Consider the following 26041-nt stretch of genomic DNA (forward strand, 5'->3'; position numbering starts at 1 on the left):
CGAAAAAATGCTGGTGACAAAAAATGACCAAAAATGCTGGTGACGAAAAAATGCTGGTGACGAAAAATGACGAAAAATGCTGGTGACGAAAAAAATGCTGGTGACGAAAAATGACGAAAAATGCTGGTGACGGAAAAATGCTGGTGACGAAAAATGACGAAAAATGCTGGTGACGAAAAATGACGAAAAATGCTGGTGACGAAAAAATGCTGCTGACGGAAAAATGCTGGTGATGAAAAAATGCTGGTGACGAAAAATGACAAAAAATGCTGGTGACGAAAAAATGCTGGTGACGAAAAATGACCAAAAATGCTGTGTCACTACCAAAACGGAAAAAAAATTACTAAGTCCAGAGCTCGATGAATGTTATGGACCAGAAAAAAAAGTCACTACCAATCAACTTTAAATTGCCTGAAACGTACTCCTAACAGGTTTTTGGGGGAACTTTTTTTTTTCTCGTTTCGGTAGTGTCACTACCAAAACGGAAAAAAAATGACTAAGTCCAGAGCTCGATGAATGTTAGGGACCAAAAAAAGTGTCACTACAAAGTACTACCAATCAACTCTAAATTGCCTGAAACGTACTCCTAACAGTTTTTTGGGGGGACGATTTTGGCCTCCACACTTAGTGATTTTTTCGGATTTAACTTTCGTTTCGGTAGTGACAAACTTCCGATCAACTAGTGACAAACTTTCGAGCTCTGGACTTAGTAAATTTATTTTTTCACCAAGAACCTTGGCCTTGAGTCTTGGGACTCAAGGCCCAAAAGAGAAATTTGATGTCTCCGCGGGAGTAATTGGTTCGACTCAAGACTCTTTTGGGTCTTGAGTCTTGGGACTCAAGACTCAAATCCTGGAAATCAAATCCTGGAAATGGCAAATCAGCATGTTTGGGATTTGAAGGTGCAAGAGTCAGGTAAAAGTTGGAAAAATGTCCAAGTTGGATTTGAATTGGGAACCTTCCAGTTGTAGGCCCTGTATCTTAACCACTGCACCACAGCGATTCTTACTGACCTACATGTTGTTTACTAAAAGATTAGATAAAGGTCTAGGAGTCAGGTAAAAGTTCAGAAAATGTCCTTGTTGGATTTGAACCAGCAACCTTCTGGTTATAAGCCCTGTATCTCAATCACTGCACCAGTGTAATTGATCCTAATTCTGTTCACTTGCATGTTGTTCATTGAAAGGTTAGATAAAGGTGAAACAGCCACATGAAAGTTGGAAAATAGTCCTTATTGGATTTGAACTCAGAACATTCTGTGTGCAAGGCCTGTATCCTATCCACTGCTCCACCATGGTTCATAGTGTAACCAAATGGACTTTTGAGGTTACTAAAACCATGAACTACTGACTACGCCAGTTGGAATTTCACCAACAACCAATTAAGGTTTTAACTTTAGAAAAGGAGGTTCGTAACAGAGCTTAAAGAACTGGGTAGGGAGGCTCAGGAAGGACACCAAGTTAGAGTTGACATTTTATTCACATTCAATGTAAATCATGTAATAATTTAGGCCACTGTAATAGATTAGTTCCGGTCTTCCTCAATATGTTACCATTCCATTTTAACTCAATAAACAGCAAATAAATACACAGCACACAACACACATAGCACTACAAAAGGGTTTACTGAAATCTCAATAAGTAGTGGCATAAAAGAGGGAGGACCAAACATTCCAATAAATCAGTGGGTCTAAAACACCATATCAAATAAATACATCTTTTCAATAAGTTAACATTACGTGCACGTGATATACCTAAAATCACTTACCATGGGGCGAGCAGAGGGCAGCGTGTCTTTGCAGAATGCTGCCTCACTTAAACATCTACATTTTAACTATAAAAACATTGCGCCGCACTTATAAATTGAACTCATACCATAAAATCAAACCATACTCTCGCAGGTCACACTGGGTCCCACTCTGCTCGCTCCATGTTCAATCTGCCCTTGTGTCAAAACAAACTGATTTTAAAGAGCACTGGCACCACACCCACGAACACCTGCAATCAATGACAAGCAATTAGTTGGTATCAATGACACACCCACATAGACACAGTAGGAATACAATAAATGACAAGTCAATACTCCACCCGGTTACATCCACCCCAACTTTTACACAGCCATGTCCTGATGTAACCGGGTGGAGTATTGACTTGTCATTTATTGTATTCCTACTGTGTCTATGTGGGTGTGTTTCAGTTTGTTTTGGCACAAGGGCAGATTGAACATGGAGCGAGCAGAGTGGGACCCAGTGTGACCTGCGAGAGTATGGTTTGATTTTATGGTATGAGTTCAATTTATAAGTGCGGTGCAATGTTTTTATAGTTAAAATGTAGATGTTTAAGTGAGGCAGCATTCTGCAAAGACACGCTGCCCTCTGCTCGCCCCATGGTAAGTGATTTTAGGTATATTACGTGCACGTAATGTTAACTTATTGAAAAGATGTATTTATTTGATATGATGTTTTAGACCCACTGATTTATTGGAATGTTTGGTCCTCCCTCTTTTATGCCACTACTTATTGAGATTTCAGTAAACCCTTTTGTAGTGCTATGTGTGTTGTGTGCTGTGTATTAATTTATTTGCTGTTTATTGAGTTAAAATGGAATGGTAACATATTGAGGAAGACCGGAACTAATCTATTACAGTGGCCTAAATTATTACATGATTTACATTGAATGTGAATAAAATGTCAACTCTAACTTGGTGTCCTTCCTGAGCCTCCCTACCCAGTTCTTTAAGCTCTGTTACAAACCTCCTTTTCTAAAGTTAAAACCTTAATTGGTTGTTGGTGAAATTCCAACTGGCGTAGTCAGTAGTTCATGGTTTTAGTAACCTCAAAAGTCCATTTGGTTACAATAGTTTCTCTGGTCTCTTGCAGGATGTTCACTGAAAGATTAGATACAGACCACAAGAGTCAGATAAAAGTTGGGAAATGTCCCGGTTGAATTTGAACCGGGAACCTTCTGGTTGCATGCAAGCCCTGTATCTAAACCACTGCACCACAGAGGTTCTTATAATTCTGTTAACTTGTGTGGTATTCACTAAAAGATTAGATAAAGGTGAAAGCGCCAGGTAAAAGTTGAAAAGATGTCCTTGCTGGTTTTGAACTCGGGACCACCTGTGTGCAAGGCCTGTATTTTAACCACAGCTCCACCATGGTTAATTTTTTCTCTGGTCTCTTGTACGTTCTTCACTGAAAGATTAGATACAGACCACAAGAGTCAGATAAAAGTTCTACAGATGTCCTTGTTGGATTTGAACCAGGAACCTTCTGGTTGTAAGCCCTGTATCTAAACCACTGCACCACAGAGATTCTGATGTAGTCTGTGAACTTGTGTGGTATTCACTACAATATTAGATAAAGGTAAAAGCCCCAGGTAAAAGTTTAAATGGGTGCTTAAAGTTAAATATCTCCCAAACTACAAATGATTTCAAAGAAAAAATCTGAAGCATGCATGTCCACAGTAAGGTGGAACTTTTGATCTGTGAATGGAGTTTCTAGGTGAAAGTGTTTTTTTGAGGTCCCAAATTCGTCCATCGACCTCCATTCTAAATCTCTGAACTTTTAAAGGAGTACAATTCTAAAACTATTAAACATTTCAAAGATTCCTTTTCAGGCAAACATGTCCACAGTAAGATGAACATTTTAAAGTATGAATGGGGTTACTAGCAGTAAGTATGTAGGATTAGTAGCCTGTACTCGTTTCCCTTTAAATGTCCATTGCCAAGTAGCATGTTGTTGCCATGACACCTGCTGGCTGAAAAAAGTCAATGCAGGGCTTTTTATTAACAGCACTGACAACATAATTATACGGATTGTAGAGGCCTCACCTTATTGTTTGAGCCACACTGGCATGGAGAATGTAGGTGAGAATGAAATACTTAACCTTGTAGAATGTGGATGGAGAGTGAAAATGTGCCTAACGGTGGTCTTGAACCCAAACCTTGCACTTACAAATCTTTGACACAGCTCTCATGCCACAGAAGCTTGGTGTATGCAAGTGAGGAGGAAATAGTTAACCTGATAGAATTTAGATGGCGAGTGGAAATGTGAAAATGTGCCTAATGGTGGCCTTGAACTCCAGACCTTCCACTTACAGATCACCGACACAGCTCTCTTGCCACAGAAGCATGATAGAGGCAAATGAGAACGAAATACCTATAGAGGATGAAATGCATAATTTATTAAATAATATAAAGGTAATATCAAATACATTGTAAAAAAAATGAGAGACATGAAGCTTTATCAGCAAGACAGTCTTTTATTATATTATTCCTCATTATATATTATTATAGGGGCGGCCATAGCTTTAGCTGAATGGTTAGTGAGCCCGCCTAGAGAGCCAGAGACCCTGATTGCCCCAGGTTCGATTCCAGGCCAGGTCAGCATATGTGTCGATGAAATGAAATTTGTCCCTGAGAAAGACTCTTAACCTCTAACTGCTCACAGATTCTCATTGGAAACAAGACCGCAAGGACTTTCATGAACGACCTGTTAAAAGGAATTATCCTTATCCTCATTTTGCTGGTTTCCCCTGAAACCCCTTTACTGTTAAAGAGTAAAACTGCCTTAGACTCTCTAATGATTATGTAGCCATAGCTGAACGGTTAGAGAGCCCATCTGGCAAGCCATAAGTTCCAGGTTCGATCCCAGGCCTCAGCAATATGCCCTAGTGTCCCTAAACAACACACTAAAAAGAATAGTTCACCCTTAAAATACTTATTTTCTATCAATTACACACTCCATGAAGCCTTGAATTCATGGAGATGTTTTGTTTTTGACACATTCCTGAGCACAGACTCAGACATATTAGTTGGATGCATGCATGGCTAAGTGGTTAAAATGATTGTGACGCTATCAGTGGCGTAGGCCTACCCACCGTAGAGGCATGAATTAAAATCTCGCCTCCCCTAGAAAATGAAGTAAAAGACTGACTGAAAAACAGGCAGTGAAAAAAATCCAAACAGAATAGTGGCCTTCGGACCATTAGCCCGCCTCCTCGTCCATTCACGTGGGCAGGCAGCTAATCACCACCGTATCCATTCAGCAGAGCGACCCTCGCCTATATAGTGATGCAAATGTATGCCTTTGTCTTCATGGGGTACCAGGAGTGCCAGGGGTGGGGGTCTGGGCCATCACCTGTACTCACCTGGCATAAAAGGGGCTCTGAGAGCAGCTTGAGCCATTCATTACTAAACTACAACATGAAGAGACCACCGCAGAAGAATTGATTGATTGATTATACTTGCATATTGTTTTTATTAACGCTTTTCAGTTTTGTAGTCAGTTTTTCCCCGAGTACCCCCCCCCCCCTTCTTGGGGGGGTGGGGGGGGGGATCTCGCCTGCCCTTAATGTAATTCCTGGGAACGCCACTGTTCCATGAGCTGCTGCAGTGCTGCTGTTCAGCCACAGAGAAGAACACCGCTCTGGTTTTGGGCTCCATGATTGGTCAAGTTCAAGGATTCTGCTATCGACTTTCATGGTCTTTTATAGGAATACGTGAAGCCTGGCTTTACCATCCTGGCTCGACACAGCCTGGCTTGGCGTTCATGGAACGGAATAAACCAGGCTGTACGGACCAGACTTTGTCAAACCTGGATTTGATCCATTGGATTTCGTGTAATAGGCCAGGCCCCCGGTGTACATATACAGTCAATCCTTATATGTGCCTTTTTAGGTTGTTATAGCCAACTTTTTTTGATCCCCCATGGGGAAATTCATCTCCAATCTTAACTATGAGGAGAACAGTAGGCAGCCACTGAGCAGCACCAGTGGTTCCCAATCTCTTTTCCTTGGAGCCCTCCCTTCTGCCCACAAGCACTCACTCACTCACACCACACACGCACGCACACGCACACGCACACACACACACACACACACACACACACACACACACACACACTTGTGTATTTCAGACATGTTAAAGGGTATTTTAACATTACATTTAAAAACACTTCTGGGGTCATTTTAACCGACGTCTACCTGGGCTTTTGTGTTGATATAAAAAAATATATTTGAAATGGGGACCCCGAACCCTGATAAGCACTTGGAATGTAGGAGTTGAGGCATTCAATTTAGTTTGACTCGGTTCCATAGACAATTATTGTGAAAATAGCCGATCTACAAGCCCACAATGTGAGCTTGTAGATCGTCTATTTTCACAATTTCTGCCTCTTTCTTATATTATCTGACAATTTGGCCAATGTTTAGTTGTTATAGTATAGTTTTGTTGATTACTTTTGATGCAGTAATGTTCTTTTTCTTTTAGGTATTACAAGTTTTAAGTCCTTAAATTGTCATCTGCATACATCAAAGAAAGCAATGTGGCAACTGAGAAACACACACACAAACAAACCTAATACTATGTACAGTTTATTTTTGATTTGCAAAACATCTGACAAAAATAACATTACATAAACACCTTGACAACATTTGTAATAGAAAAAAAAAAAGAATGAGCTTTAAAAGAAATGAGACGAAACATACATTGCAATAACATTAGAAATTAGATGAATTAACTGTTTGATAATTGGAGCCATATTGTGCTGACCTACACAGGCAGTTTATGGCTAGTGTATTCATCTAAAAAGTATGCATGTGTTACAAACAATACATTAAGTGCTTTTGTCGTTTCAGGGCTTTTCCTTGAATGTGACGTGATTTGGGTTCTCAGGGCAAGGACAAAATTCAACGTCGAATTCAAAGTTATTCTTTAAGAAAGCTCAATACGCAGGGTGGATTAAAGAGTGCGAATCTTTTAAATAGTTTACCAATGTTGAAGACTTGCCACGGTCAGCAAAATGTTAGATTTTAACCTTGAAATTAGCCGGCGGCCATTATTAAGCCAGCTTCATGAAACCCGCCACTATTATAAAAAAGATTCCTATGGCACACAGCTTACATCACCGTGACCAGGGCATACATCACCGTGACCATGTTGTTTCTTAATATTCACTGATCAAACAAAGCGCTCAACTTTATTCAGTGTTTAACTGAAGCAGTTTGACATGAATAAAATAATAAAAATCTTCCAAGTTCATATTCACCTAAGTGAGTAGTTGCTCCATAAATATTTTTCGATTTAGTTCCAATAAGCGCCACTATGTTTTGTACGCTTAGAAAAAGAAAAAGAAAAAAAAAAGACAATCATTTCTTGTGGACTCTCATGCCATTTCACGCTGACACTCGGACTATGCCAACGGTAGTTATCAACAACACGGCTTGGTGATGCTCAAGATAAAAAGCAGCATTACATGGATTGGATACTGAGCTTTGTCCTCTCCTAACTCCCCTTTCCTGAAAATCTAAAAGATCACTAGGGAATGGTCTGATGAGGGCGTGTGAGACAACTTCCAGACAGAGGCAGAGGGGAAGACAAAGAAGAGGGCATGGAAGAGATGACGAGGCTAGGAAAATGAGAGTACGGATGTACTAAAGCCTGACTTAGTTGCGTGCGGGTGTCGTGCACCGGAAAATGCGGATCTACAAGCTCACAATGCGGCGCGAACGCATTCAATTTTCAGTGTGCGACACCGGCACACATGTAAATATAAATCAGACTTAAGAGCCAATACCATGCTAACTGTACCAGGAGAAGCACATACACAGCTTGTCTTTCCCGCCTGCCACCAAATTGTTCAGGCCTGTTTCTTAAAAGAAAAAAGAAGAAAAAAAAAAAGGAACTGCATTGACTCCAGAAGGTTCTTCTCTTCGGTTTGCCCTTGAGAGCTATTCGTGACAAATGGATACCACCTGCAATGTGGCAAAACCAAACCAAAAGGAAAACAAAGAAAAAACGATTTGCTGCTATCACCTAAAGTTATCTAGCTAGCTATTCCACAGACTGAACAAAAAGATGAATAATGGAGAGAAGGGTGGCACTTTTGGAATAAATGCAGCCTCATTGTAGCCTGACTGAACCCCATTGGTCAGAGCGCAGGCACTGTTATAAAAACGAAACAAGTCCTGGTGTTTTGTGCGTTAAAAAAGGCAATGCTTAGTCAGAGAAAAAAAAAACACTGTACAAAAACTAAACTATGAATGACTTCATTAACTAAACTCTCCCAATCTGAATGAGATATCTCTGAGGTAATCATTGAAATATGATTCATTAGACAGCAATAAATACCAACATGAATACAAATATTACAAAAGTAAAAACAGAGGCAACTGCTCAATGCTGAAGCAAAATCGGTAGCTACTGTAAAAGAGGTAGGTTTCTTTCTTTTCTTTTTTTTTAGGTAGATTATGGTGTACATCCATTCTGGACACTCCTTTTTCATAAGAACTACATGCGTCGAGGCCATTACAATCCCTGTCCCATTGGGAAGAATGACATCAGAGCCATCACACAAGAGATCGCCTACTGTTTTCTGCAGAATGATATGACAATACGTGTGTTATGTATATAGACAGGACTTGTAATGGCAGTTTCGGTTCTGTTCAACCATTATACACTTCAAAACTGTTTGTACTAAAATGAAAAACTGTAAAGCTTGCTGGTGATAAGTGTACCATGAGTTGTATATTGCAGCCACTGTTGCTGTGTGTATTGTGTACATTTGAAGTACATACTGTATATATAGACGGTAAGAGAAATCATAGAAGACTCAAACACCGATCTATTCTGCTGTAAGGTTTTCACTGCCATAGGTTTTCAGGTTCCAGTTTGGAGTATTTTCCTATAACAAACACAATGCAGAGTTAAATTGTTTTGTTTCTGAGCAGCTAGCTGTAGTAAAACCAAAGAAGAGAAGTTAAGGACGCATCATATATGCAGGGGGGAGGTGAATTCAATTTATAGTGTGCTAAAAAATGTATTGGTTATTGTAACATCATTTGTTTGTAAAGTTAAAAATTCTTTATGTCTTTATCATAGCCAGAACCTCGCCCCCACTGTATCCTGCGTGATTGAACATTATAAGACACAGTACTATTTCAAATAAAAGGGTTAATATATGACACATCTGTATGGGTTCTCCTGTTTGGTTTTGCTTTCGTCCCCCAACAAGCCCCTCCCCTCCTTTTACCCTGTTCGTCTGTCGAGGAAAGTCGCTCCTCCCTGTGGCACTTGTATGATAAACCAAACCTCCCACCGTATTGTACATATCCAAATCAACACTATATATCTCTATCTCAAAGAAAACAAAACACTAAATCAAACCCATATCTACATACAGAGGTATGTATTCAGAAAATCAACATGGAGACTTTCCAAACTTCAAAAGTCATATTCAATAACCCTACACGCCATACCCCTCACCAAACCAACATACTGTACATATGAGTGGTACTGTCTAAAATACTGTAATCTATCAATTCCTTAAATCTCAGTCACAACATGGTAATTCATAGGACACATAGAACTGGATATATATAACTCCTATAACTTGCAGGATGAAAATCAAAACAAAATCCCAACTATCAGGTGCCTACAGAACTATCCTCAAACTATCACAAGTGTGCAAGATGGGACAATATCAATTGATATCAAAATCAATCGATTCAACCGTCAAAATCAGCTTGCAGAATAACCTCATTCCATACAGGTTAATAACAAAAGCTGGAACACAGGCATATTGACTGACAGCCAGGTGCCTAATGCCTTAAAATTCTACACCAGGCCAAAGATACACACAAGTGTGACAGTTGTCAGGAACATCAGCTCTGACACACAAATACACTTTCTCCAACTGACTTCCACTTACGACCAGATCACAAAAATCGCCCTGCGATGATGTCTCAGCACAGGATCGGTACAGAAAGCAAGCCTCAGCCAATCGCAAGATTGACAGATGTCGTTTTGCGACAGACAACCAGAATGGAACAGTTCAAGACCTTCATCTCATCTTTGTCAAATAATTTCCCTGTTAAAAGGGGATCATTTTACTAGGCGACAATCCAAAGTTTGCCTTTTATTTAAATATGTCTGGCACAACTCTGTGTGAGTGTGTGTACGCACGTGCGTGCGTGTGTATGTGTTGGGGCCTGGGGGGTCGCTAGTTCAGTTTTCTCTGGGGCATATCGTCTCTGGAAATGGTTGCACGAGAAACTGAGATGACAATGTAAATACTCTCAGTATATAATCCCACATGCAGCCAAAAATATACGTTACTGGCCTCAACACCTAAGCATTGTACTGCTCTGGGATTTTTCAAGAAGCTATTGTATATCATGCCTGATGAAGCTAAGGAGGACTCAAAGGTAGAGAGAAGGCATACGAGTTCCTACTGTACACAAGCTTAAACAGAATCATCCAAAATCCAGAGATATACAGTATATGAGTACAGTATATGAGATTATATAAACAGCATATCCCAAGGCTCTGGAATCATCATAATCCTTAAGTCTATTGTAAATGCATCAGCTTAATAACTAGCTTGGTGATCTATATGGCTTACATTTATAGAGCAGCACTGGTTATGTTCAGCTTGTACAGCGTCCTCCTTCTCAATAATCAATCCTGGAAAATGTTGCCCAATAACCACTCCGCCGCTAAACAAACGATGAGCACATGGCCGTGTCAGACACACAGCCTAACCCTTGGGTTGAGCTCGCTCATATTAAACAATCAAAAACAAAAAAAAAGAGCATAGTGTCTCGAAACAGAGAGCAATAATGAATCATAAAACAGGAGCATCAATATCATATTTGCATATATCTTTTTTTTTTCTTTTTCTAATTTAGCCTTTAGTAATATCTATATAGCCCTATGTACAGCTGCAGTCATATAATATATACCTGGTATTTACAGGGATGCAGCCACTAGGGGGCTGCGCAGCACACATCATCGAACGGGAGGACCCGGGTGTCAGAGGTGAAAACTACAATGACAACCAGGCCCCCAGACATTCTAGAAAAATCCACTTCCCAGTCAGAAACGGAAGGGTGATATCGGTTGAGGTCTGAAGCAGCTTTTGGAGCTAACTGCCCACCTTGCTCACTGAACAGAGGAGACAGAAGTAACAATTCATGGAATTGTATTAATGGTGAAGCTATTTCCATTATATATATATAAAAAAATCTTCCATTGCTATAATATCCTTATCTATGCCAATTCCTGGTATGGTATGTGGCTCTATAATACAAGACAGGCCCTTTTGCTAGCTTGCGTTGGCCTTAATTGACTATTCCAGTTAGATTTGGCATTGTAGCCCTTTAACATCTGTGATAGTACGTACTGTATATCAATACATAGGCATGAGTAAAAGGTGGTATAATAGTGCTTAAGATATGATACATGTGTAGCAATTAACTATACAGCAAATCATCCATTTCAAAGAAGAGAAGAGTAACCAGCCAGAATGCTGGCTTGGTTTGATTGACAGTTAGCAATGTAAAAAGTAGCTAACACATTTAGTGGCTAATTCTCACCTCAAAACCACCCACCCCAAAACCCAAACAAAATCTCAGTAAATTACAGACTAGATTCTGTACTCTGCTTTTTAAAACCCAAGTATAGACATTTCCTTCATAAGTTCTTAGAGGCTAGTCAGAAGGCTAGCAAGCACATAGATTGATTGCAATGTGTGGAAAAAGGCCTTGGTGTGAGGTTATTTTTAGGACACATTGGAAGCGTTTGAGAAAGTAGTTGACCAAACCTTTGGCAAAAAGGTGTGAGGCATATGTAGTGTACACTGACCGACATACACACACACACACACACACACATACACACACACTATGTTGGAGCGATGCCGATGGGCAGACATAAAACTAACTGGCAGGCACTGTTTGCACCAATCTGAAACATAGTATTTGTATCTATATTGTTCTGTGAAGAAAAGTACTGTTTCATATAGGTGATGTCAATACAAATCAACCTATTAAAACAAAGAGGTAGCTCAAACTGAATGGCTAAATGAACAAGTGAGTATGCTTGTTGTGTTGAGGGTGTACATATACACTTTCCAGGCGCATTAAGCAGCGGTTTGTTATAAATACAGATTTAAAAAAAAAAGAAAAACACTGTCAAATATAGCTATAGGCAGAAGTTCAATGTATGGTTATAACTGTATTATGTGAAGTTCCCTTGTTTACTGTTTCTTTCTGAATCTGCCTGCTCTCACAGACAACGACTTCTGACCTAGGTCTTCTTACCAAGATAAACTCCTTTGTAGACAAACACACACAAACACACACACACACGCACGCACACACACACGAGCGTGCGCGCACACACGCGCACACACACACACACACACACACACACACACACACACACACACACACACACACACACACACACACACACACACACACACACACACACACACACACACACACACACACACACACACACACACACACACACACACACACACACACTCTTCGTCTCTCTCCCAATCTCTCAAAACTCCACACCTCTCGATTCCTCATTCCACAGTCCATCCAAGCACATCCTCGCCTCCATCCCTCCCTCCCTCCCTCCTCTTTGACTCCCTGGAGATTTCCTCCAACTCCTCATCTCCTACTCCTCCTCAGAACTCCTCCAGAGTCCTCTAGTCTAGGAGACTTCGCTGCCGAACACCTCCAGCACCAGCGGAGTGAGCTGCATGCTGTGTTCGGGCTGGAAGGAGAGTGAGCGGTACTGCTTGGAGTGCTCCTCGTTCAGGCTGCGCAGGTCGGCCAGCTTCTGGATCATCTTGGCGTAGAGCAGGCGCCCCCCGGGATGGTGCAGTCGGATGTACGCCTGCAGTGTCTCCGACAGGCGGTCCTGGAGGGCCTCTATGCGTGTGTGATCCTGCACCCCGGGACGATCTGCGCAGCAGAAACAACATGGGTATTTAAGGTTTTCAGCAATGGGAGTTCAGTAAGTAAGTAAGTCGGTTCGGAGAGGCTTATTGTCGGCATTAGCCAGAGCGCATCTATCCCTGTTTCTCAATGCGCTAAACCCCTCGGAGATGGATTGCTGAGGTGGAGCGCAACACCTACCATCAGCTCCCAGTATTTACCGCATGACTTGCCACACACAAGCCGTGCTACTCATACGCTGAGTTGGCGGTTGCCCGGGAACAAACCCATGACCTTGTGGTCGAAATGCAAGTGCTATACCGACTGAGCTACACCGGACAGCTCAAAGGTTCGGTAAAGGAGTTCAAATGTTAGCGGTTTAATAATATTTATGTCGGCATATAATGTAGACCTCACCCCTCAGCTACATGAAAGACTGTGCTAGTTTCAAACTGGATGAGAGTGGATTGATGGATGGGTTGACTGTTGAAGGTAGAAGTAAGGACTCCAACTTCATGGTCACATGTCTCACAATCTGATCAAGCGGTTGGCTAAATTTAGACCAGTGAGAGGAGGATATGGGATGTATATGCATTGTTAATGACATGCCTCGTATACGCAGGCGCATGCAAACATCCGGTTCATTGCACGTGCAGCACATCAACATAGATATGCCCATCTACGTATAAAATATGCACCGAAACCTTACATAAATGTATACCGCTCACATGAACGCGTGCTTGGATGAAAGGCTAAAAAAAGGCATGAAACCACTCAAGTAGCAGACACATACACGTATTCGTCTTGACGTACATTCTGCAGTACACGTCAACCAAAGGGGTGATCTATAAACAAATCGGCGCGTGCCGCCATTTATCATTAGTGGTGCGGAAGTTAAAGTGAATAAGCTCCTCGCGGAAAAAAAGCAGAAACATAAACAATTCATGAGGACCCTCTGCCGAAAGCAACCATCACGCATCATACTTACATGCATGTGCCACGCTCACACACATGCATTGTGAGTGATGTGTGTGTATGTTTGTGCTGAGGTGGGGTGCACATATGCAGGCATGCCTACCTGGGGAGAGGAGGCAGATGGCCATGAGCAGCACGTGTTCCTCCTCATGGAGGTTGAGCTTTTTCAGTCCCACCTGGAATTTCACCAGGGGCTCCAGCAGTTCCAGAGTATGGCCCGCTGTAGGAGGCGCAAATTACACAGCATGAATGTATGTGGAATGTGGATGTACATGCACATGTATGCGTGTCCGCACACCATATAGGTGGGAACCCTACCGGCTCCACAGTGTGTCCCAAGAGACATAATCAACCTCAAAGAATGTTATCATCCCTCCTGCTGTTAAATATTTAATATTCCGTTAGCTGTGCCTAGGCAGGGGGTTTGCTATGGTAGATCTACACTCAGGTTAGTTACAACACCACCAATGAGCTCATTCAAATCATTACATTGCAATTATGACACACTGCCTAAATGTATAGTGGTTGTTGTTTTAGTTTTTTTTAACATGAGTGTTTAGATGAGAAAGCATACATAGGTTAAATCAAACAATGTCATCTATATTCATATACTATTATTGGTTTAGAAAAGTGCAAAGAGTTAAACTGCAAACACAACAGCATCACAAGGTAGAAATGATAGGACCCCTGTTGTGGGATAAAAACAACTATACTAATTGAATTCAAAATAAATGTATAAATATTTTTGCGCTAGAGGGGAACTTAGACAAAGAATTCAAACTGGTTTAGAGGTAGGCGCACAAAGGAGTAGGGTCCTCAGACACTAGTTGTTTTGTGTGGTGAGGAGGTCAGAAGTGACATTCTTTGGGTTGATCTCAGAAAAGAGGGGTCTTGTTTGAAAGCCAAATGAAAGCCATGCCCTGAGGGGTATGGCGGATGTGTCGGACTGGTTCCGCAGCAGGAATACATGCATTTGCATCCACGCACGTGGGTGTATACACGTGCCAGAGTGAGTAACCTTACCTAACGTTGCCGACACACTAATGAGGTCCAGCCCCATCTAAAGAAGCAGGCCACTTCCTGCAGGCTCTATGTAGAGGTGTGTAACACACATGTGCATGTATTTGCACACTACATCTTTTTAAATCTTAAAACAAATTTTTATTCCTGGGCTTTTAACCCAGATTGATGTTTGTACTCATCTTTAATTGTGCGTTATTTCTATTGCATTATGTTTTTATGTGTCGTTATGCCTACTGTATAGCACTTTGGTCAACTCTGTTGTTTTAAAATGTGCTTTATAAATACAGTTGGATTGGATGGATTGGATTTGTCAACACAAGTTGCGAAATTATATAATGATATTGCTTAGCATTGATCAGTCTGTTTTTGCTAGAATCTTGAGAACTGTGAAGCAGAGCTGGTCTGCCATCTGCTTAGAAAAGCTTGAAATGCAAGTACAGGTCTCAGGTCACAGCTGGCCAGAGTGAAGGATCCTTTGTTTTACGACTATGCATGGGAGAATGGTACAATGTTTTACTTTTAGACAAATTCAGAACTGACTGTCAGGGCAAGGCTGTGTGCTTTGCTGGAGTAACATGTATGTTGTGTGAGTGTTACAGCGCTGTAAATAAAACTTTCTATTATCAGTTAATATTGCATTCTGAGTCTAAGGTATTGTCTGATCTTTTGAGAGTTTCAATTCCGCTAGCATACTAGACTGGAGTCCATACATTATTAGCAAGGATTTGTCCAGCTACCAGCTAGGTAAAATGACTTGGAAATGATACAGGTGTGCTGTTCTCCTCATGTCTGCAAAGCAGATAGCAGAGATGTCATGTCAGCAGACTGACCTTTGGTGACATCACTGATCTGGTATTTGAAGTCAGGCGCGCCACAGCTCCACGACATGTCTTCCAGGTTGAAGCTCTGGTTCGAGCGTAACATGATCACCTCGATGGCGCTGGACTTGAGCAAGGCAATCTGGTCCTCCGCAGTCAGTTCCCTGCAGGAGTCAATCAGGAGTTTATAGATACGCACAGCACAGCCACCAGTAAACACCCTAGCCAGGAAACTGCTCGTATTAAAGTGCAGAGTTTCTGCAATTGATCAGTTGCCATGAAAACACAAGTCATACCGTATATTTAACTGGAATGCTTTTGTTTAACAGCAGTTAAATAGAGCACAATGTCAAGGTCAAGCACAAGTTCCAAAGTTTATCGGGAGACATTAGATTTTTTGGGGGCAGGAATGTGAAAACATTAAAACATATTTGGATGTCCGATTTCCCTGTTGGGGTATTTGTTGACAAGCCTTACTGAGATTCTAGTCAATTATTGCTTAAATACAACATTTAAAGCTAGGGCAAGTGATTCTTTTAGTGACAGTATAGCGATAGTGATATGATAGTAATCATTGCTACAGAGCGTTTGTTCGGTCACAGGGGTCTCTCCAGCTCTTTAGTAAACAGAATATAGTACATTTTCAGGTAGGTGACAACATTTAAGCCAATCAGGAAAGAGCACTGAAATGCATTTTCTGTTTAATAAAGAGTTGGAGAAACATGGGAGACTCCTTTTACTGAACAAACACTCTAGCAATGAGTACTATCAGAATATAGAGCTATTTAACACTTATTTTAACCAAAGTAAATCACTTACCCTACCTTTAATTAAAGGTAGGGTAAGTGATTCTTTGGCTTAAACAAAACGTTTTTTGTTAAAAGGTTAAAGCACTATATTTTGATAGTAATCATTTCTATAGAGTGTTTGTTCGGTAACAGGAGTCTCCATGTCTCTCCAGCTCTTTAATAAACAGAAAATACATTTTCAGGTAGGTGACACAATCTCAGCCAATCAGGAGAAAGTACCCATTTATCAGCTTCATTTTTATAGTGTTCCAGTTAAAAAAAAATCTGTTCATTTCTTGGTGTCATCACTTCCAATTTCACTTGTTTAATTTATATCCTGACAGAGTTCTCTATCCTGATTGGATAGAATTGGAAATGAAACTGAACTGAAAATGCATTTTCTGTTTAATAAAGAGGTGGAGAGACATGGAGACTATCAGAATACATAGCTGTTTAACACTTATTTTAACCAAAGTAAATCACTTACCCTACCTTTAATTAAGCAGAATCAATAAGCTCCTGATATATTTTGACCCTGTTCTCAAAGTACCAGCAGCACTACAAATGCCGATCTATTCTCAAACTTCATCAAAATGAGTTCAAATCTTGACTCAAACAAAACCACGGAACTAGCAGAAGACAGGAAAACATGAAACACGCAGCTTTTTTTGGGAGGTCTGGGTGGGTTTCAGCGGACTTAGGGAGCAGATCATAAGTGGACAAACATTCCACAGTTAATCCAACAGCCTCCATCACTCCCCACCAGTGGAAATGACAACTTTCAGGAAAGACAGGCCCCGGCTCGTTTTAGCCATGACTTTAAGGTGACCCCTGAGACATTGAGCGATGGTCTCTGTCGACACGCTCCAAAAGACATGCACACTTCAAGAGACATGCACACTAAACGACAATATGGGGGCCTCGTTTGGGAGGTGATAAAGAAACGGCTAAGATGCCTCTTGGTTTTTCCAGGATATTTGCCTCAACTGTAGGATATTTGCCTCAACTGTAGGATATTTGCTTCAACTGTAAGATATGTGCTTCAACTGTAGGATATTTGCCTCAACTGTAGGATATTTGCCTTCTAACTGTCATAAATAATGTCTTGTGTTGATCAAGTGTCTCACCGCAGGGATATATTACGGTTATCTCTTAGGGGAAATGCAAATGGGAATTCATTCTACTTTCAAGGTTAACCCTTGATATAAACTTACATTTTCCAGGGAATTGTGTTATGCCATTCCAACCATTAAACGAAACCTTTCTTCAGTTAAGTATACACTGGGAAGCTGTTATGAAGCTTTTGTTGTCTACCCCGAAGGACGAGTGTTAAGAGTGTAAAAGAACCTTCTGTGTTCACCACAACAAGTGTGGGCGGGCATGTAATTGTTTGGCCCAAGGGGAAGATATATACTGTGTATTGAAGGCCAAACTTCATGCTAGTATAATCTTGCAAGAACGCCACTCGGTTCAGTTAGCAAACATACCACACGGTATGTTCATGCTTGAAACATTTCCATATGTGTCAGCTAATCTCTGGCCTTTAGACCATAGGCCATTTACTGTGGCATACTATTGATTAATCAGATACAAAAACAAGAAGTGTACAAAATCTCTAACACACAAACATTTAGGTAAAAAGTCAGCTCGAGACACATGAAAAAAATAAAGATAAATCAATAAATCAACTATCAAATGGTTTTGTGCAAATGTGTATGTCAGTATTGAGAAATGGGCCCATTTCGAAACAGAACTCCACTGCATATTGGGTCAAATCAGGCAAACACACACAGACCTTTCCAGATTCACAAATATAAAATCTCTTATCTCTATACCCCACTGGCATGTGTTCTAAGGATAGCCTTCTTTGTTTTACTCATGAAAACTGAAGTAAAACATCAACTGAAATAGGATGATAGCACATCATAGTTCCGTAACCATCGGCCAACAGACATTTGGCAATAATCTTTCTTGACAGATCCTTCATCTTTCGGGGGTTCTGGTCTTCAATCACTTTTCAGAAAGAGCTCTACCCTAGTGGTCTCATGAACAATAATAATGAAATTTGTGGCTGGACGGAAGAGTCAGACAGAGTGTTTACTATTGCGCTCCCTCATTTCATGCAGGGCCCCAACAAACTTGGACATACAACTAGGTACTGTAGGTATACAGTTGATAGACATACCTGAAGCCAGGGATCATTTTGGCAAAACCAATGACCTTCTGGATGCTGTAGGAGACCAGGTCAGCCAAATGGGGCAGCATGGAGAGACGAGAGCCATCCTCTTCACTGGAGTCTGGGCTTCCACCCTGATCCTGGTACATCATCAGCAGGTTGTTGAAGTTCATCAGTTTGGTATCTACAGACTCTGGAGGAGGAGGAGAGGAAGGGAGAGAGTTAACAAGAGAGGGAGGGGACAGAATGAGGCTCTTTGTTTGAGGGAGAGACGTCAACACGTAAAACAAAAGAGGAAAAACAGTGCATGGTTAGGAGAAGTCAGATGACAGCCATAATAATTTGTTTATCATTAGAAGGACAGCTGGGGGGCTGGGAGGTGTGAGTTGTCTCTATTGATTGTGCTTGGCTGTTGGCCATGCAGCAGTGTCCTTGCCTGTGTTTTGCTTATTAGTGATGAATGTATTAATGGCCTGATGTTTGCTGCTTGATGTACAATACAGTCCACAGGGGGTTCACAGGAATTTCACTGAGTTCTCAGTAAAGCAACGTCACAGATCCATATAGTAAGTAAAGCCTGAGGCCATTTCTCAATATATGGTCTTGTCTGTACTGGTCTCCTCCCGAGCTTGTGATACGTCATCAGTTGCTGCCCAAGTAATGTTCCAATACACAAGTTCACATCTGGCCAAGTACAGAGCAAATACCCGAATGTGAACTTGCCACTTTACTGATAGTCAGGGGATATTAGAAAAATCTTGGAATAAATTCCTTACCAAAAAATGTCTTCACCAATGTGTTTGTAAAGGTGTCTAGTAACACATCTCACAAAGACTGAAATGCAGTTTCCCTAGGAGAATTTTTGACAGCTCCTTAAAGTTGGGGTACCCACCATAACCTTGGTTAAAAAAAATCCCCCCAAAAAATCAAAACAAAAATTAATTCCGTTTTAAGTAGCATGTGAGGGGTCAAACTAGGGTGTTTTTATGATTCTGAATCCATTGCAAGCATTTGTTTTGCACCAAAACCACTCCTTGGGCTAAAAAGGGCCCAATCTCAATGGGCTTTTTACACAAAAAGTATACCTGGAAAAGGATGGATATGGCCGTTTTTAGCCCAATGAGTGGTTTTGGTGCAAAACAAATGCTAGCAATTGATTCAGAATCATAAAAACACCCTAGTTTGACCCCTCACATGCTACTTAAAACAGAATTAAATTTGGATTTTTTTTGGGGGATTTTTTTTTAACCAAGGTTATGGTGGGTACCCCAACTTTAAGGAGCTGTCAAAAATTCTCCTAGGGGGACTGCATTTCAGTCTTTGTGAGATGTGTTACTAGACACCTTTACAAACACATTGGTGAAGATTGTTTTTGGTAAGGAATTTATTCCAAGATTGGAAAATATTCTGCTAATATCCCCTGACTATGAGGATGCATCAGAGCCGACTTGTGTCTCTCGAAGCAAATTTCCCAGAATGCAACACCACCGGGCCGGACCACCGGCAATTGAAAAACAGAACCATAATGATATGCCAGGAGGAGAAGTGATGTTATCCGACATGAACTCCAGCACACATCGTTTCAGACGCCCTGAGGGTAGTGGCTCATTTACCTGGAGAGTGGCTGAAGGAGTCAGAAGAAGCGTCTGACAGAGAATGGAGAGAGGCCGCTCTGCTGGCACTGCGTGTCACTGGGCCGTCACGTACCGGAGGCTACACACACACACACACACACACACACGAAAGAGAAAGACCACATGGCATTTATTCCTACGGACTTTCATTACAATGGGTAGACTTGTCTCATTTGACATGGAATCTTGCATTATTTATCATTCACGTAGGGGAAGAAATGAGTGCCATGGCATCAAACAGAGAAAGGTGTGCCAAAGAAAAACTAAAGACAAACACACAGGATTCTAACAAAGGTGGTGTGGAGTACATTGTTGGGTACTATAGAGAGGGTATGTGAGAGAAAGTGGAACATGGAATAATTTATTTGACTGTTGTTTCTATTGATAAAACATTGACACACTTTGTGTGAACTTACTGGTCTGTAAAATGTTCAAGCAAATTAAAGAAAGAAACTTCACTAACACAACTGTTATTTAATAGAAAGAAATACTTATCGTACATTATCTCAACATTTTGACATAAAACTTGACTAGTATTAGTTTAAGATAAATCTGCTCAGGAGGAACTAATTGCAACTCTTTCACTGAATTTCTTATTTTTAATGTTATATGGGTTATCCTATTAGCTCTATGGCTTTCTCTTGTACTTTTCTAAGCAAAACGTTGTAGTCAGATAAAGGGGGTCCATCGATCCAGAAATCAGGGAAACTGGTACTGAAGCCCAAAACATTTTTGAGAACAACTTATTGGGTGTGTGAGTGTGGCTATGGGTGAGTGCAACAGGTTGGTCTACTACTACCGTGTGTACAGTAATGCTGGATGTGAAAGAATAGGAACAGAGGTGTTTAACCATGTTAACCCTGGAATCCATATTTTGAACCAATCTTCCAAATGTTTTCAATAATCGCACAAAAATAGCAGATCTACAAGCTATTTTTGCCATTTGTAATAGGACGATGTGTTTAAATGGTGCTGTGTGGCAGTGTGAGTTTGCTGCTGCTGCTGCTGAATAGGGTTAACGTGTGGAGTGGTTGTGTGGCTGCCTGGGGACAGTCAGAGGAGCAAATCGTACTGAGAATCAGAACATTGGAGGAGCTGAGTTGTTACATTATCCTCATGACCCGTTGGACATGCGTGGTGTTGTTGCATTGAACCTGGTGCCGCAGTGCCTACACTACACAGCCATGTTGTTTCATTGTCATTCTTTAAATCTGAGAAGATAGAATGTATGCTGACAATAGCAGCTCTACAAGCTCACAACATGTGATCTGCCGTTTTCATGCGACTTGTTGGATATGATTTGAGCTTGTTCATCTGCTATTTTTTACATCATACAACAAAGTATAAATAAGGCTTAATGTCTCCTGTTTGGGATCACTTCGGTTTCTCTGTGGAATACAATAATGGAGAAAGACAAGTGGATACGATTAAAGCAGTGCACCGGCATTGTTCATTAGTGATCGGGTATACTGCTGTTGTTGTGTCAACACGTCCAACGCGTTAACTAATGTGAAGCGGCATCACTGCTGCTAGGAAAAAACACAGCATGGTGCAAACACAGCTCCCTATGGCATTTTAAACAGCCTTTCACTGGTCATTCAGATCAGGACAAAGTAATAACAAATATCATCTGCTATGTGTATAGTGAGCTCCGGTATTTCCGGTCAGTATGGGAACTCGGATTAGCCTATGTTACGCATGTAAAATAAGTCTACTTTGCACTCGTACCGGTACACTTCTGCACCAAACCGAATGTACCAAAAAAGTTCAATATGAATATGTGTACCGTTACAACCGTAACATATACATGTATTCTTTTCATAGTTTAACTTTTTTATCTTATTACAGTGAGGCTCTGTGAGAGCATTTGATACGTTTTCTGTTGTGTCTGACATCAGTGCATTTTAAAAAGGAACTCGCCATATACAGTATTTGCATTTGGTTTATGTTGTGTCTGACATCAGTGCATGCTGATCTCCAACTATAATGCATTTGACTCCATATTATGTGCATTTGATGGGGGCATTTGACTCCATATACCAACCGACTCACTCATATGCTGTTATTAGACCCAGTCTTGTTTTGAATTGTTTCAATACTTGGACAAGGTCTATTTTAAAGTAAGTTAAAAGTACAAAAGGGTAGACGTAATAAGCTTTGGCTTCAGTTTCTACCTTTTTTTCAGCACACACACACACGGCGACGTGTGTGCCAAATTTGAAGCGGAATATAAGTCGGTTTAACGGTTCTCGAGATACGTGGATTACAGACGTACAGAGATTCCCTGCATTTATTGTAAGATAAACCTTGATTTCAATTTGTGTGTGCTTTTTTGGGGTATTTTTTAAGTCGGGTGCAGTAGGTGGCAGGTGCTGAAATCCCAAACATTGACGACACATGAACAAGGCTAGGTACAGTATATAAGCTTTATATGGTCCACAGTGCAACGTGCACTGTGTGCACCATATCGTCGCCGTCGGGCAGAAACCTTGTATCTCCATCTTTCAACGTATGTTTGAATTGAATGAATTACCTACTTCGTCATACTACAGTGTCGCAAAAAATAGCAAAAATAGCCGATCTACTATCTGCCAAAGTTTAAGTAGTTAAGTCTGTCTGTGGATCTTTATGAATATTGAACCAAAGTATTAACAAGAGCTTCTGACTGAAAAATAACTACATTGGAGCCATTGGAACACAGATTTTTTTCCCACATTTCCTGAAAAGTTTCCGCCCAACAACAACAACAACAACGATATGAAGCGAGTATACATTTCTTTTTCTTTCTCAGTTTTGTAGAGCCCTCACCCTGAAGCGTGTGAAGTCGGAGTAGGACTCATCGTAGGTCTTGTGGTGGGCCTCCACCAGCGTGGCGATGACCTGGCTCTGTTCGTCCGACAGCCGGGGCCTCCGGGCCTCCCTCTGGGCTTCGCGCTGCGCCTCCTCGTCCTTCCGTCGCGCGATCAAGTCCTTCTTCCTCTGGACTTCCTCGTCGGTCAGGATGACTGTGGGGGACAGAGGGAGAAAGGCATGGTTTAGCCTAGTGGTTTTCAACCCCTTTCATTACAAGGTCCATTATTTATTTGGCATTTGAGCCACGGACCAACATTTGATGAGATTTATTTAGCCTCTCAGACCCCAGACTTAGAATATTTTGTTATCTTTGGATAACATTTTGTCCACAATTCCATGCTGTATTGATTTTGGCACCATTGGAGAGATAACAGGCAAACATTGATCAAAATAACAGTTCTTTAATTAAGTAATGCAGATGTTTAAGAATAATGCAACTCTTGAGACCGTAAAATGCTCTCAAGAGTTAAAGCTCTATAAGGGTCCATTTGGTTTCCAACTCTCTCATCATTTAGCTGGGGACCACCTGGAACCCCCCTCAAGTATCACTTATTTCTATGACATTTTGATGGCTATTTCATAAACAGTTTTGTAGGTCAACAGGCGCCAGAAAGGTCACTACTTGAGCCCAGTAAAGGGCACTGTTTTGACTGTGAAATGATTAAATGTTCATATGACATATTTTAATAGAGTGCACATTTAAGAGATGATCATTTCTTTAAGCCACTACAACAGTTTTGCATCACTGTACATGCACATAGTGGTAATAAGCCCCTTCACGTATCATCTCCATGCTCATATGGGGGGAAAAAGGTTACGGTAATCCAAACCAACAGAAAGCAATCTATCCTCAGGATAGATTAATGGATAAATAATCCAGTCAATTATTATTGACATTATAGGTGAAATGTTATTATTTTCCCAAGTCTTTCTAGTTCAGTCGGGATAACTGATAAATCTCTGTTTAATCTGCCTTCCAGCGTTTGTGAAACAGGCCCCAAGGACTACACACTTATGAAATAGTTTATTGGTCCATCGAGTTTAATGCTTAAGTGAACTTGAAAGCGGAGCTGTCACCAAGCTCTCGAAATTCTTTATAGAGGCCCTTGCTTTGCAAAATTTGTTGTGTTAGCATCTTTCCATAGCACTGCTCGTAGCATCGCTTGCATTGTTGGGTTGCTCGTGCATTTGACTCGAACGTGACGTATTTCCAAACGGCTCTCAAGTGCTGTTATCTTTGTCAACTAAAACATGCATATAACCTCTTCAATGAGCTGGTTAGGTAATACACCATAAAGCGGAGAAATTTTGCAATTTACAATTTAGGCATTTAGAATCCAGAAGAGCCTTCATGACAACACACACAATGGTCTCAGAGTGAGTGAGTAAGACTTTCCGCCCAGAAAGGAGGCGGGGCAACATCTACACACATTGTCCCCTCTGGCAGAGTAGGGGACAAGTGAGGGGAGAAAAAAGAAAAAAGCAGACAGACGCTCGATGTTAGTCGGACAGTCAGATTTATATGGTGGTACCAGTGCAACCAATTAAAAAACGTTTTAGTCTCACTGTCAATTACGAACCACATGTCTGTCTGTCTACCTACCCATCAAGCAGCGCTTGAGGTTGGATTCCAAGAGCAACAATGCATACCGAGCAAGAATTTGTTTATTGTATGCCCATAAATCATTCATTCACATACTGTAACTGCCAAAATTGTTTTGAGTACCGCACTCATGCGCCTCCGCGCTGCTTCACTTTGACCACGGTCACATTTTCAGACTCACCTCCATATCATCTTATATCATCAAGATATATCTGATCAAGTTATCAAGTTATTCATCAATATATACATTGGCTTTTTATTCTGAGTAATATCAAAATATTATTTTGATAAGCACATGTATGCCTTTTGGCTATTTACAAAATAAGTTTTTGCTGTAATCTTATCCCTTTTAATTCATATGGAACTTGCCAATACATAGACATTGCAAAAACAAAAACAAAAACGTTTAATGTGCAATTATTTGTTTGCACATATTTTTAATATTTTTTTTATAATATAATATTATTAAAAAATATATTATATAATATTATATATTATATATAAAATATTATAATTGTATAATATTAGGCTAGTTATTGGCCTAATATTATGTATGAAAATTATGTTCCAATCTCAACTTTCCACATACCACCAGTTGTTTATCTTTGCAAAGAATGTCCTCACTTGAGAAACCAATCGGAGTGGGGAGGGGGGGGGGTCACTAAATAATAACATCGCTAACCAATTGTCCCTTCAGCCTATGTAGGCTCCAGCGTATGTCTACACTACTAGCAGCTCCTGTCCCAATTGACTGCAAGCATGCAACTATATTGCATCCTAGTTATATGTAAAACACAGATTTTTCTCTCTTTTTACACAAACATTGTCTTTAGTTGTTTAGTTGTCTTATGGGAAATTTCTAAAGATAGTAACAACACACAGCATCTTCCACACAGCGCCGTAATGAAACATACACATAAAGAGGGAGAGAGGGAGAGAGACGGAGAGAAAGAGATGAGAGGGACGGAGACATACCCAATACCCATCATCAGTTTGTTTGAAGTTACGTCGGCATGCCTCCTGGCAGAAATCAGCGTGGTGACTCGAGCACTACACAATCAAACTAACAAGCCATCACCAACTTTTTGTGTACTTCATCGTATCAGCGTACTTTGATGCCAAAATGTCATTTGATCAACACTGTAATGTAATAAATAGATTATCATTACTGTCAACAAATGAGGAACTGCAGGGGCAAACAAAATGGTAGTCACACTGGGATGCTCACTGCTTTGCCTGCTTTGCTTTCATTCTGTCGAAGGTTACCATTTTCCACTGTTTTGTTTCTGTTGCGTATGGATAAACTCCATGTCTGTGAATTCTATCAAACCATCCTGAGCAGCCATGTTTGACGGACAAATGCAGTCCATGTTTGTCATGATATGAATATATTTATCACAAATCCATCCAACCTTTATTTGCCATGGGTAAGAGGAG

General features: G+C 40.7%; 1 protein-coding gene across 1 annotated transcript in view; it reads right to left on the reverse strand.

Annotated features, from left to right (window-relative positions):
* Positions 1 to 12466: 12466 nt before the first annotated feature.
* The window catches only part of LOC311049497 (vitamin D3 receptor B), a 33859-nt gene continuing 20284 nt past the window's right edge, over positions 12467 to 26041 (reverse strand). The window contains exons 5-10 of the mRNA XM_084063097.1: positions 22957 to 23153; positions 20128 to 20227; positions 18524 to 18707; positions 15563 to 15714; positions 13813 to 13929; positions 12467 to 12761 (exon numbers count right to left, since the gene is read on the reverse strand). Of these exons, the coding sequence (XP_083919223.1) occupies positions 12508 to 12761; positions 13813 to 13929; positions 15563 to 15714; positions 18524 to 18707; positions 20128 to 20227; positions 22957 to 23153 (1004 nt within the window). The 3' untranslated portion in view covers positions 12467 to 12507. The remainder of the gene's footprint in view (positions 12762 to 13812; positions 13930 to 15562; positions 15715 to 18523; positions 18708 to 20127; positions 20228 to 22956; positions 23154 to 26041) is intronic.

The sequence above is a fragment of the Gymnoscopelus microlampas genome (genome assembly GCF_963454915.1).
Source record: "Gymnoscopelus microlampas genome assembly, chromosome: 7".
Taxonomy (NCBI): domain Eukaryota; kingdom Metazoa; phylum Chordata; class Actinopteri; order Myctophiformes; family Myctophidae; genus Gymnoscopelus; species Gymnoscopelus microlampas.